This window comes from Globicephala melas, chromosome 16 (assembly GCF_963455315.2).
Source record: "Globicephala melas chromosome 16, mGloMel1.2, whole genome shotgun sequence".
In the NCBI taxonomy this organism is placed as follows: domain Eukaryota; kingdom Metazoa; phylum Chordata; class Mammalia; order Artiodactyla; family Delphinidae; genus Globicephala; species Globicephala melas.
In genome coordinates this window covers 13,530,971-13,544,605 of record NC_083329.1, presented here as the reverse complement: position 1 = coordinate 13,544,605, position 13,635 = coordinate 13,530,971, and the positions used below count along the sequence as shown (strand labels likewise).

Here is a 13,635-nt window from a genome sequence, read left to right as displayed (position 1 = left end):
TAGGAAACTATCTGGCATTTTAGAAGTAGAATTTTTTTAAGCTTTCAGCAAAACAAATTAAGGCACTGTACTAATTTCTTTTTTATTTTTTAATGGCCATGGGCTTTTGTCACAATGCAATACAAACAAACTGGGCAGCTAATAATTTGGAGATTTTGATTTAAAGAAAAAAATCCTGACTTGCTGCCAATTTACAGCCCTTAAACATTATTTGAACTGACTCAAAATAAGACCTATTTGAAAAAGGGTTAATTCTAATAATTTTCTCTCCAGGGTGTTGGTGTTTTGTTTCTTAATTTACTTCATATTTCATATTATTGAGATTTAATGAAAACTGTATTACTAGAGTGAAAATACTAGCAACTGTAAGTGCAAAAACTTCTGGTGTTAGATTAAAGTTACTTCTACCACTCAAATGTTAAAAAAAAACATGGATTAGCACAGATTACTTAAATTTATACCCAGGCCCACACACTTTTGCCACTTAGTTTTTTGTTTGTTTGTTTGTTTGTTTTTGTTTTGTTTTGTTTTTTGCGGTACGCGGGCCTCTCACTGTTGTGGCCTCTCCCGTTGCGGCGCACAGGCTCCGGACGCGCAAGCTCAGCGGCCATGGCTCACGGGCCCAGCCGCTCCGTGGCATGTGGGATCTTCCCGGACCGGGGCACGAACCCGTGTCCCCTGCATCGGCAGGCGGACTCTCAACCACTGCGCCACCAGGGAAGCCCTGCCACTTAGCTTTTAAGTGCTTTTAATTTCTTACCCTTCTCCAAGGATACTTAGAAACCTGCTATGTGGTTATTTATTTATAAGTTAAATCAAACTTTTTACATGAACCCAGCTTAATTGAAGGGTTCTCAGAGACTTTTTTTTTTTTTTTTTTTTTGCGGTATGCGGGGCTCTCACTGTTGTGGCCTCTCCCGTTGCAGAGCACAGACTCCGGACGCGCAGGCTCAGCGGCCATGGCTCACGGGCCTAGCCACTCCACGGCATGTGGGATCTTCCCAGACCGGGGCACGAACCCGTGTCCCCTGCATCGGCAGGCGGACGGACTCTCAACCACTGCGCCACCAGGGAAGCCCTATCAGAGACTTACTTTAAAACCACTTTCTTCACTGGCTGGCTAATCTTAAAGAAGAACAAGAGACCATACCATTCAAGACCTAACAGAAGGGAGAAATACAAACAAGAGGAAAGCCTTTAAACTTTCTCTCCCTTCCTACCAGCATAAATATGATTTTGTCTTAAGTTAGGGGGTAGAAAGTCAGGTTAAGATGGCTTTCTTTTTACTTCCTTCTTTATACTTCTTGCTGAAGTTTTATCTACCAAACAAGCAAACAAGTATTACTCCTGACAGGTACAGTAAGTTAAAATGCTCCAATAGTTACTGAGCCCCAAACTGTTTTCCTACATCCTTAACAATATATAGGGGGGTGTGTGTGTGTGTATTTATTTATTAATAAAGTTAATGTGTATTTAATAGATGTAACATGTGATCTTGCCTTACAGCACTACTTGGGGACCACCGCAGTTGCTTAATACTACATACTGCTTTTAGCTCATTGCCTGAATCATATGGGAAGTTCTTGGAGGGCAGAGACTAAGCAATTTGGGGAGGTATCTTCCCCAAAGATTCCAACAGAGAAACAGACTAACAGGAGGTGTCAGCTAAATATACTTTTATTCATTCTTACTTTCATTTAACAAAAATATCTTAATACACAGTCCTATCCTTTAGAAGTTTATAGGCAAACTGACTGCTTCTGCCAAGACAATGCTTTCAAAAGTGCCTAATCCCAAACAAGAAAGTACTCATAAAGCTATACATCCATCATGCTTCTCAATCAGGCCACCCCCTGTGACAAATAGTCAGAATTCTTTCCAAAGTAGGAACCAGGCATCAATATTTTTTGAAATTATCATGTGATTCCAATGTGCAACCAGGGTTCAGAAGCATTATCCTAACAGGAGTCAAAAACATGCTCAATAATTAAGCCAGGGATCCTACCCTTGATTTGCTTCTGACACTGTACTGAGACACAAGTCTCGGCAGCACCCTCAGGGTCCATGGTTGAATCTTCATCATCAATGTTGATCTCTTCAGTTATTACATCTGGCCCCAGCTTGGCCATGTATAACATGCTGATTCTTTTCAATGCTTTATTTTCTTTATTTAACTAAGGCAAATATAAAGACAGTTATTTTAACAGCAGTCAAATGAGTGTCTTGCCACCTAGAGGGGTGGGATAGGGAGGGTGGGAGGGAGACGTAAGAGGGAAGAGATATGGGGATATATGTATACGTACAGCTGATTCACTTTGTTATAAAGCAGAAACTAACACACCATTGTAAAGCAATTATACTCCAATAAAGATGTTAAAAAAAATGAGTGTCTTGGATTTTTAAACAATAGACAAATTAAGTGTATTTTTGTCTTGCACATTCATCAACATTCACAGCATGAAGTAACAATTAGAAGAGTCATTAAATAAGGTTTTTTATACTTTTTAATATTAAACTTATTACTTTAAGTAAAACCTATGCCTTATAGCCAGCAGCATGTGAAAATGCTAGTTATAACTGATAAATACAAGAAGAATTAAGATGAAACACCAGTATAGATTAAATAAGATTTCAATTTATTCACAGTCATTAAAAGTCTTAATTTAAGACACTTTCTTTCAAGCAAATATTTTGTTTGATGCTGTGCTGTGAACATCTTTGAAATGTTTGTTTGCCTGGCACTCTCTGTTTTCTGGACACTGACACTCCTCTTCACTGTTCCAAATGATTTCTATGGGAAAAGCCAAGTTCTCCCAAAGCACAGCCTACCACTTTGGCCATAGCTATAATAATTAGTCCAGGAATTAGGCACATAATCCAAGCTTGGTCAATTAGATCCCTTCTCTAGAAATTTGGAGACTGGAACAGAGAGATGAATTCCTTTCCATGTGTCTGGATATACAGTAGCTACTGGCAACCACGTTACACTACTGAATTGAGGAATAGAGAAAGGCAGTCCACAGCAAAGCCAAAATGGAGCCAATGTGTAGGAGAGACACAGAAAAGCAACAGACACAGGGTTTGCCACAGGGCTCCAGTCCATTCCTAAAACGCTCCTAGCTCATGGATTCCATGGGATTCTCCAATATCCCTCTGAACAAATTCCTACTTTTCTTTCCTTTTCTTGCTTAAATTAGTTCAAAATGTGTTTCTATCTGTACACAGAGTTCTAATAATACACGATAGAAGAAAGTTCAAGATACGTTTCTATTATCTCTATCTAATTCACTGCAGATAAAGGAATCCTAACTCATTAATGTATTTGTTATCCCCTGATGTAAAAATGAGTTGGTTATCAATTATTGTTACCTTCTTCAGCTCCTGTGTTTATGTGCACATAAATGTTAGTACAAGGCACACACGAAGACTAAAGTTGATCCAAAGTCCACAGAAGGAAAATATGGTTTTGCTTACGTGTTCTCTTCACAAGACTAAAATATAAAAGGTCTTCTCTTATTTGAGTATAAAGTATTTCGTATATTGATTTCTCTAGTATAAAATATAAGATATAGAAAAGTGTTTGCATTTACTAAGGGCCGTTGGCCATCAAGACAAGTTCTTAATTTAATAACTGACACTGGAAATAAACACAGACAGAAACAATTCACTGGAAAGCTAAATGCCCTTCACTGCTGTAAACCTTATGCCAGAATAAGATGTTTAGTATGGTATTTGTCTGGCTTTGGTCCTTCATTTGTGATCATGATTAGGACCCTTCAGGGTTTCTCTCAGGGAAAGTCCAGCCCATTTCAATTTGGGAGATCTGATTCTTACCCCAGTAATATGGAAACTAAATATACTCCGAGTAGCGTGGTCTGGAACACAAGAGCATTCCCTAGAGCATTCCCTGACCTCTCTGGGGAATCAGGAAGAATCACTTAGAAATGGCTATGAACCATTCCACAGATTCTTCCTGGGAAGGCTGGTGAGATCTATTCAAGGAATCAGACACAGACCTTTATTCCCAGTTCCCAGCCCATAGCTCCAGCTTCTAGCTCTCCATGTTATATTAGAGGATCAGGGATAAGATATAAGACCCATGATTTCCCAATCCCTCTTCCTTCAGATGGAAAATTCAAGTAAACATTGTTGTGTGTTCTTTGAACCATGAATGCTAGAGCATGGCACTAGACACTCAAGGACCATCGTCAATTCTCAAATGATGACATCTTTTCTGAATGCAAGGAGAAAAGAACAATTTAAGAAAAACTCAAGTGAAAAAACTCAAGACTTAGTTTGTAATTCTGCCTCCTAATATTTAAACTAATGGTTCCCAACCCTGCACATTACCATCTGTAGAGTTTTTTTAAAAAAAAACTCCCAACATGCAGGCCCTCACCAGACCAAAATCTCTGGCAGTAGAGCCGAGCATAGCACGTTTTCAGGGCTTCCCAGGTGATTCTAATGTACACCAATACTACAGATAATTGACATAGAGGAATGCAGTACTTGAGTATGCATTTCTATAAAATTAGTATAGCAGAGTTAAGAACTCAGCTCTGCAATCAAATTCTGTCTCTGCCTCTGGGATAATCTAATCTTTCAGTGTCAGTTTTCTCATCAGCTAACTAAGGATAAAAATAGTCTCTATCCTATAATATGAAGATTAAATGAGATATATATATAAAGTATTGTGACTGACATACAGTAAAAATGCAGCAAATATTAGCTATTAGTAACAAAAGAGGTTTAGTCTGTGTGTCTAATTTTCCTCTGGAAGTCATTTATCAGCTAGTTTCCTTCAACCAAGGTATTCATCTATACAAAGCTTCTTCCCCCAGGATTCTCATGAAAAACTGAAAATACTAATTTTTGCCATCTGGTGCTCCCCAGGCCACCATCGAAGTAATATTTAATAACCTAACAGTTAACAGTTCTGCCCTCAAAAGAGTTTTAATGCCTCTATCAAGCCAGGCACCAAAGTCTACCAGCTACTATTTGGCTGTAATACAATTACTCTATTCAACAAAGTTACTATCTCAAGAAAAAAGCCAAACAAAATTGCAAACGTCTTCTCTAAAACAACATTTTCACATTCTGAAAGAAGAAATATAAGACTTATACACATTAAATCTTATAACCATACTAAGTGGAAATTTTTGAGAACTCTGAATTCACAAATTTGGGCTGAGAAATTTTACTGCAGTTATTATTCATCAAGTTATATAGGTTAACGGCATACTACTTGGGATTTAGAATCCTTATTAGTTACAAGGCAAAAATAAATCTTTCATAACCCTACAGTAACAGAATCTTATACTATATTCAAATTTAAATAGGGTTTTTATATTGAGCACAGTTTAATGAATATTTAAAGATACAAAATAAGCAAATTAAACAGACTTGGATCATACGATTTAAATAACTGGTCTATAATTATCAGTTTAACTTTCACATTTTAGCAAAGGAAAGCATCCACACTTGCTTTTAAGGAAATAATGCAGTCAAATTGTATTTCTGACCCACCTCCTAGACAAATGGAAATAAAAACAAAAATAAACAAATGGGACCTAATGAAACTTAAAAGCTTTTGCACAGCAAAGGAAACCATAAACAAAGACAAAAAGACAACCCTCAGAATGGGAGAAAATATTTGCAAATGAAGCAACTGACAAAGGATTCATCTCCAAAATACATATGCAGCTCATACAGCTCAATATCAAAAACAAACAACCCAATCCAAAAATGGGCAGAAGACCTAAACAGACATTTCTCCAAAGAAGACATACACATTGCCAAAAAACACATGAAAGGATGCTCAACATCACTAATCATTAGAGAAATGCAAATCAAAACTACAATGAGGTATCACCTCACATCCATCAGAATGGCCATCATCAAAAAAAATCTACAAACAATAAATGCTGGAGAGGGTGTGGAGAAAAGGGAACCCTCTTGCACTGTTGGTGGGAATGTAAACTGATACAGCCACTTTGGAGAACAGTATGGATGTTCCTTAAACTAAAAATAGAACTAGCATACGACCCAGCAATCCCACTACTGGGCATATACCCTGAGAAAACCATAATTCAAAAAGAGTCATGTACCACAATGTTCATCGCAGCACTGTTTACAATAGCCAGGATATGGAAGCAACCTAAGCATCCATCAACAGATGAATGGATAAAGGAGATGTGGCACATATATACAATGTAATATTACTCAGCCATAAAAAGAAACGAAATTGAGTTATTTGTAGTGAGGTGGATGGACCTAGAGTCTGTCATACAAAGTGAAGTCAGAAAGAGAAAAACAAATACTGTATGCTAACACATATATATGGACTCGAAAAAAATAAAAAAGGTTCTCATGAACTTAGGGGCAGGACAGGAATAAAGACGCAGACACAGAGAATGGACTTGACAAGGGGAGGGGGAAGGGTAAACTGGGACGAAATGAGAGAGTAGCATTAACATATATACAGTACCGCATGTAAAATAGATAGCTAGTGGGAAGCAGCTGCATAGCACACGGAGATCAGCTCCTGCTTTGTGACCACCTAGAGGGGTGGGATATGGAGGATGGGAGGGAGATGCAAGAGGGAAGGAATATGGGGATATATGTATACATATAGCTGATTCACTTTGTTATACAGCAGAAACTAACACAACATTGTAAAGCAATTCTACTCCAATAAAGATGTTAAAAGAAACCGTATCATAAGAAACATTCCATTTGTCATTAATTTGAGAGCAAACACTTTAGAAAAATAAGAATGTACAGGAACTCTGCTGCTTAGAAAATGAAAACTACTTCCAAAAATGACAATTAATACTTAAATCAGGATGTGCTACTTTCATTTATTGATCACACATATAATGAAGTTTCCAAACTTTGCATTCAAAGCTGTAGTTATCTTCCACATCCAATGAGCACATCTACAGCATTTAATTGAATAGGGTATTTTTGGTTTGTTTTTTATTCTAAAGTTCCTGAGTTCACACCGTATCCTCAAAAACAAACCGTAAGTCCATTTTCAAAAGAGCTTCTTAAAGAATAGAAGACAAACTCTAAGTTAAGGATCCTATTGTCAATACTAAATTGTAAAAATGACCCTAGAGATTAGTAACACAGTTGTTCAGAAGCAGGGATGAATATAACAGTCACCTGGCAGCTTTTTCAACATTCACATGTCTGGGTCATACTCCCAGAATCAGTGGGTCTGAGGTATTCTTAAGAAATCAACCCTGGTCTACACTGACAATTATGACATGATAACTGCAGGTTAGAGAGGTGAATTCTCTTGCTCAAAATCAACTGTTAAATAAAAAAGGGGGAATAGCAATAAAATAATTTTTTAAGGGGACCAATGATTAAAGTCATCATAAAGAAAGTCTGTCCCATTCTCACTTTAGTCCTAATTCTAGTTCATCCTGTCATTTAAGATGAGACAATGGCAGTCCAGGGAACAGAATTAACTTGGCCAAAGTCACATATGTCCAAAATTATACAATTAGGAATAAAACCTGTACATACTGCCTCCCAAACCACTGTTTTCCATAAACTGCCAGTCCTGAGAGGTAGTCAGTGCTCTCACTTTGGATGTCCTATTGCAACAGGAATACTTGTTAATAACAAGAGAAAAATACAGAAACTATCCTTAGCCACTACAAGATTCAGAACAACTAGTATGCTCTGAATACATTTTTTCTACTTGGTCCAAAAGTAAAGGAAATGAAAAGAGAATTCCAACAGTATTATCAACCAGTGAACTCTAGTGATATAGAGAATAGAAATGATATGAGAGCACCCATGTTATCGTTGCTTTTAAAGCAATGGCCTCTATTGCTATATATTCTTCAGACAAATAACAGAAAAGAAGCTATATACACATACTTATATTCTTAGTTAGGTTCTGCCTGCGTATCTTATGAATTCTAATGTAGTGCTGTTAGGCAAACAATTAAGCAAATACCTCTAGCAAGCACACTGCTAATGCATACAAATTAAATTGACTTATTGATCTACAGAATTTCAGTTGCATCCAAAGAAATACTCTGGATGTAGGTGATGGGGGAGAGGGGAAAGAAACAAAACCAGCATCACTAATGAAATTTGGCTGAAAACTGCTGTAATCCATTTTCTGATGAAGTGGTTCAGATGCATTTTACCCAACCCAAAATACATAAGACAGAGATTAAAAACATTCTATAATAATAATGTACTTCTGATGAGATAGAATATAGAAAATTACACACTTGGTAAATTCATCAGCTAGCAGCAATCAGTGGAGCACTGGAGGTAACCCTTAGCAGGCCCTCACTTTGCTTTCAAAAATAATCACCTGAACTGTAAGGTCTGAGGCTGACTTTTTCATCTGATTCAAACAGGAAACACTCATTGCTCTTTCATGTCACTCTAGGTTAGCTTCAAACTTGGTTAGCATTTTAACCAAATGCACAGACATTTGGAAAGTCGAGTTCAACAGACCACTCTGGGACCATTTTCACAGGCAAAAACCACAAATGCTGAAATACACACACACAAATACTTTTTTTTTTTTTACAATCAAAATAATCTTTGCATTAAGACAGATATTTACATAATCATATTCCAGGATTCTGAGACCTCTGATGAGGATCATGAGAGCAGACAACTGATTACAGAACTAGAAAAGCAGAAAAGGACAGAGGCCACTGTTTGGAAAAGCAAGTTGAAATTTAAAAGCTCAGGTAGAATTCCTTTATTTGAAATGTCTCACCTTTGTTGCCAAAGCTTCAGCACTTTCTCGACAAGTCTTCTCTATTTCAAGATGGTTCTGCATAAAATTCACTTCCTCTATAACCATGTGAGAAACTAGGAATGAGGGGGAAAAAGTCTCAGCATTCAGAGATTAGTCAGCTATTCCAGAAGCCCACACATCTTGTCCCATGATTAAGAATACTGCAATTCTTTAGCTAGCCAGACCTTTAGCTATCATGAAAAAAAAGTGTTTAAGACACTGCCCTGATTAAATCTTAGCTAATATTTGAATGTAGAAAGAGAAACGAAGACAACGAAGAACTTTTATCGCTATTACACACATTTTGAGAAAGCTATTGAGGATTTTTTAATGTCTCTTTTCTATGTAGCTGTATACATAACCACAGACATGTCTGCTCATTTAAACAAAAGAACCTCTCTTACATTAAAAGGGGCAAGCATGATTTCCTTTTCTTAGCAGGAAGTAACCCATGCGCCTACTAAGGAAAATTAGCTAAAGAGAAATGTTTAAAAATAAATCTTACGTTGATCTCATATGTGGAATAACAACATGGCAGCTTAACTAAGTTAAGTATTTCAATAGTAGTCTTTATTACTGACAAAGTATTTAAGAAACTCCAGGTCAAAAAAGTATAGCAATGAGATTTATGTACTACGTGATGATGAAAGTAGATGCTAATAAATTGCTTCTTACATCACAGACTGTCAGGAAGATCAAAAGAAAAATAAAATTTTACTTGATATTTAACCAATGTTTCAAAAATAGCAATTTTCAGACTTTTTGTTAGCTGGTTTATATAAATGAGATTCAAAGGTACAAAATAATTTAGAACTTGAATTATACTCTGAAGATCAAGTAAGAAAAATGCCAACTCCTTTCACCCATATTTCTAGTTAAAAGAAAATGCTCAGAATTTCAAACTTAACCCTAGACATGTATACTTACTGACATTTGTTTGGCTTAAAAAAGAAAAATGAAGGGCACCCAAATGTGAAACCCAACAAAGTTAGGCAAAAAGCACTGGGCTCACATAACACAAAGAGAGATTACTTTTGCTTCATTTAAGCTTAATTAACCTGCAATTATGATTAAACTCGGGGGAAAAAATTTCTCTCCAAATTAAATACAAAAATGTATTACTTCCTAAGTCTGTCCGAAGTTCTTATTACGTTAATATTCAAATTCATAAAGCAGCACTAAATGGCCAGAAACATCTCTAACCTTGACATTTTTTCAGGGGTAATAATAATCTGCAGCAAATGCAGGCCAACCAAAAACCACTTAACTAATTAGTAGTTGCAGTCACCGAGAAAAACATGAATCAACACTGTTATTACAAGTGGCACATTTGAGTGGCATCTAATTATGACTTGATGAGCACGATACTTGCATTATCAACATTACTACTGCATCCCATCGGGGCCTAAAAGCTGCTGATGGCATTGACTTCGAGAAACTCCCACTCAATGGTACAGCAGCACCCAGCAATCGCCTTGGCAGGGGCCCCCTCACTAAATGACACGTTAAGCGTAATTACTGGTAGACATTGTAAATAAACAGGATTGGAAGTGAAAATTGTACCAAGTGCATAAGACACAATCTGACACATTGGAAGTGGCAGCCTTAATTGAGAGTTTCTTTGACTGCTCAAGATCATTTCAACTGCATTTCTCAGAGGACAGTGATTATAACTGTGGAGACAGACGGCATAATGGTATCAGCACTGCTGACAGAGCAGTGAATTAAATTGTATCTGCTGTTGTGTGAAAGCCTTGATGAGAGGTACAGATGCCTTAGTGGTCTTATCATTATAACACAATGGTCATGTTGTCATCAACCTTTCTGGCTCCAATTGAAAAGAAATGATTGTGTGTTGAAGCTCTCCCCACCCCCGCTCCACACCACCCCCCTTTTCCTCTTCTATCTCTTGTTCTGAATAGAACCAATTTTCAGAGAGCTATGAAATCACGCAATAGGTCCTAAAATGCAGCTGCTTGGCATACAAACGGGTCCCCATTAAACTGGAATCACACACAATATGTGTTTATGCCAGAAGAACAAATAGAAGCTGAACACAGGCCAAGTTTATTCACACACACAAAGCCCATGTAGCTCTTCATCAATATAATTGCCTTTTATATTGTAGTTTAAATAATAGGCTCTATTATTTCCTTAAAATCCTAATATTCCTGGCATTTTATCACTATGTTTACAAGGTAGGTTCTTCAAAAATGTGAAGGGAAGAGAAAAGAAACCTATACAATTTTTACAACATCAAATACTACTTCGAATTTTAGCCTTAACTACTTGACATCTTCTACCACAATCTGGTATTTCCACTATCATAACAAAAACATAAACATTCTGCATTTTTCATAGGAATTTGACTTTTTATTCAATAATATTCTTGCTCATGGAAGAGTAAGAAAAATCATTCCACAGTAGTAAGGTTCAGGCCTAGCAAAGAAAGGAAAAAAAAACACACACATTTTCTAAACATTTTGTAAAAAGTTGCCTTCTAATTTAACTTGATAAAGTTAGCTAGGTAGCACTAGCCCACATTTTCTCCAGTTCTGATACGGTATACTCCATCAGGTAGGGTTTTTATTTCTTCCTGTAAGAGGGAACAGTGGAAATTTTAAATTGTGCTTTAATTTTCAGTTTAAAAAATTATCCCAATGCTAAACTGACAGCATAGAAACCTACTTATAAACTTTCTAGATCCAAAAGGAACGTATTTCAAAGGGCATTTATATCTTCAAAAAGGATGACCCAATTTCCAAAACCAAAAGTCAGGTCACCTGACACAAAACAGAAATCTTTTTTTTTTTTTTGGCCACATCACGCGGCATGTGGGACCTTAGTTCCCCGACCAGGGATCAAACCCGTGCCCCCTTCAGTGGGAAGAGTGGAGTCTTAACCACTGGACCGCCAAGGAAGTCCCAGGAATTTTTTTAATATAAAAATTTATTTACACCCTTCAAAGGAAAAACATTTTTAAAAACTTTAATTGTTCATTTAATGATTTGCCTATGGCCCTGAATTCGGGCTTGACTCATAATATCCACAATCCATGACCTCTGTACCTGAAACACCTATAATCTGGATGACATAAAGGTTTAAAAAAGAAAAAAGATGAACTTTAAATAAAGTGCCCCTATTACTGCAGTTATGTTTTAAAAATCCTTGTACTTTAGAAATACATACTGAAATCTTTACAGATAAAATGATATGGTGACTGGAGTTAGTTTCAAAAACTCCGAGGTCAGTGACAGTAAGTATATGGATGCATAGAAGAAGACAACTTCTGAAGCTATGTGATGGGTACATGGGGGTTCATTATACTTTTTCTCACTTTGTACAAGCTTGACACTTTCCATAATAAAAGTTTTTCTTAATGACTCTGGGAACTCAGAAGTATACCCTAAAAGAGTATCAATTATTGCTTCTATCAGTCTAGTTGAATTAGCAAAGTCTGTCTCTCCTGTTCTATGACCCCAAAACATTTTTACATACTTGCCATCATAGAATACATCACACTGTAGGGGAACTGGGGTTCTTTTAACTTGTTTTGTCTTCTACTAACTGAGCATCAGCAGAGACTTTCTTCACTCATGGCTGACTCTCTTGCACCTAGCACAATGCTATGTACAAAGTAGTTATTCATACCTGTGTTTGTCTGATGACTGAAAAAATGTCACAAAAAAAGTTCACGTGTGAATACCTTTTTACAGGAATGTTCTCTGTAGTACAGAACTGCTTAGGAAACAACCACTATCATTGTTTATCAGGCCAACTATGTGTCTGTCGTGTGCTAAACCCCTTTACGTGTGTCCACTCGTAAATCCTCACAACCATCTTAGGAAGTAGGTATTATCATAGCAATTTTGTATTTGAGAACACTGAGGCCCAGAGAAGTTAAGAAACATATTCCAGATTACAGAGTTCTAACTGGTAAAGGCCACCTAAAGCTATTTCTAGATGACTTCAATTTTCTATGTTCTTTTCTAATTCCTCATATTTAAAAATGACACCACCAATGATGCTGCTTCCTGAGCAAAACTCCTCTCCATCCAGCCAACTCTCAGCAATATTTACATGCAGGATATCTCTAAAGTATACGTGGCAAACATACCAACTCTCAGCAATATTTACATGCAGGATATCTCTAAAGTATACGTGGCAAACATACCATAAGTTCTCGTGCAATATCAGATTACTTAGAAAGGTTTTCATGTAGTGAGAAAACAGCCATGAAAGCTAGCAGGTATGCAGGAAAACTGGTAGGCACTAAAACAGAGCAGGGGATCTAATGTTGTGGCCTAAAAGACATGAAAGAACTTTAGTTACTTTCACTTTCACAGAAATCTGTCTTTCTAGGCAACGTGGCTTTACTATGCAGTCAGTGGTGTACTCCGTCCAGAAAGATAGGAGAAAGGCTCGGGAAGAACTGGCAGAGGGCCAAGAATCACACGGAAATACAGGCAAAACCAGCTACGAAAAGTATGCCAAGCTAGGAAGAGTTGATCCCAACAGCCTGACAAAGCTCTTCCTGACCCTCATTCGGCTGCTCTTCCTACACCTGGAGAACCAGAACTAGAACTAGGTAAACATTACAGGAAGGCAGATTTCAACTTAGTACCAAAAGAAACCTTCCCCTGGAGCTGTCCAAATGTGGAGACTGGTGTTCAGAAACTAATTCATCAAAGGTAAATGATACAAACTCTTAATACTGAAGGGCAGTCAAGCCCTGGATGGTGCAGTAAATGAGATGGTGGTAGCAGCAACTAGTATTTTTTTTTTTTTTTTTTTTTGCGGTACACGGGCCTCTCACTGTTGTGGCCTCTCCCGTTGCGGAACACAGGCTCCGG

General features: G+C 37.2%; 1 protein-coding gene across 8 annotated transcripts in view; it reads right to left on the bottom strand.

The window, feature by feature from the left end:
* Positions 1-13,635, bottom strand: part of SHTN1 (shootin 1) — a 104,281-nt gene that overhangs the window by 63,975 nt on the left and 26,671 nt on the right. For all 8 annotated transcript variants that reach the window (XM_060286354.2, XM_070043902.1, XM_030839381.3 and 5 more), the window contains 2 exons: positions 8,762-8,856; positions 2,006-2,174 (listed from right to left, as the gene is read on the bottom strand). In XM_060286354.2, the coding sequence (XP_060142337.1) occupies positions 2,006-2,174; positions 8,762-8,856 (264 nt within the window). The remainder of the gene's footprint in view (positions 1-2,005; positions 2,175-8,761; positions 8,857-13,635) is intronic.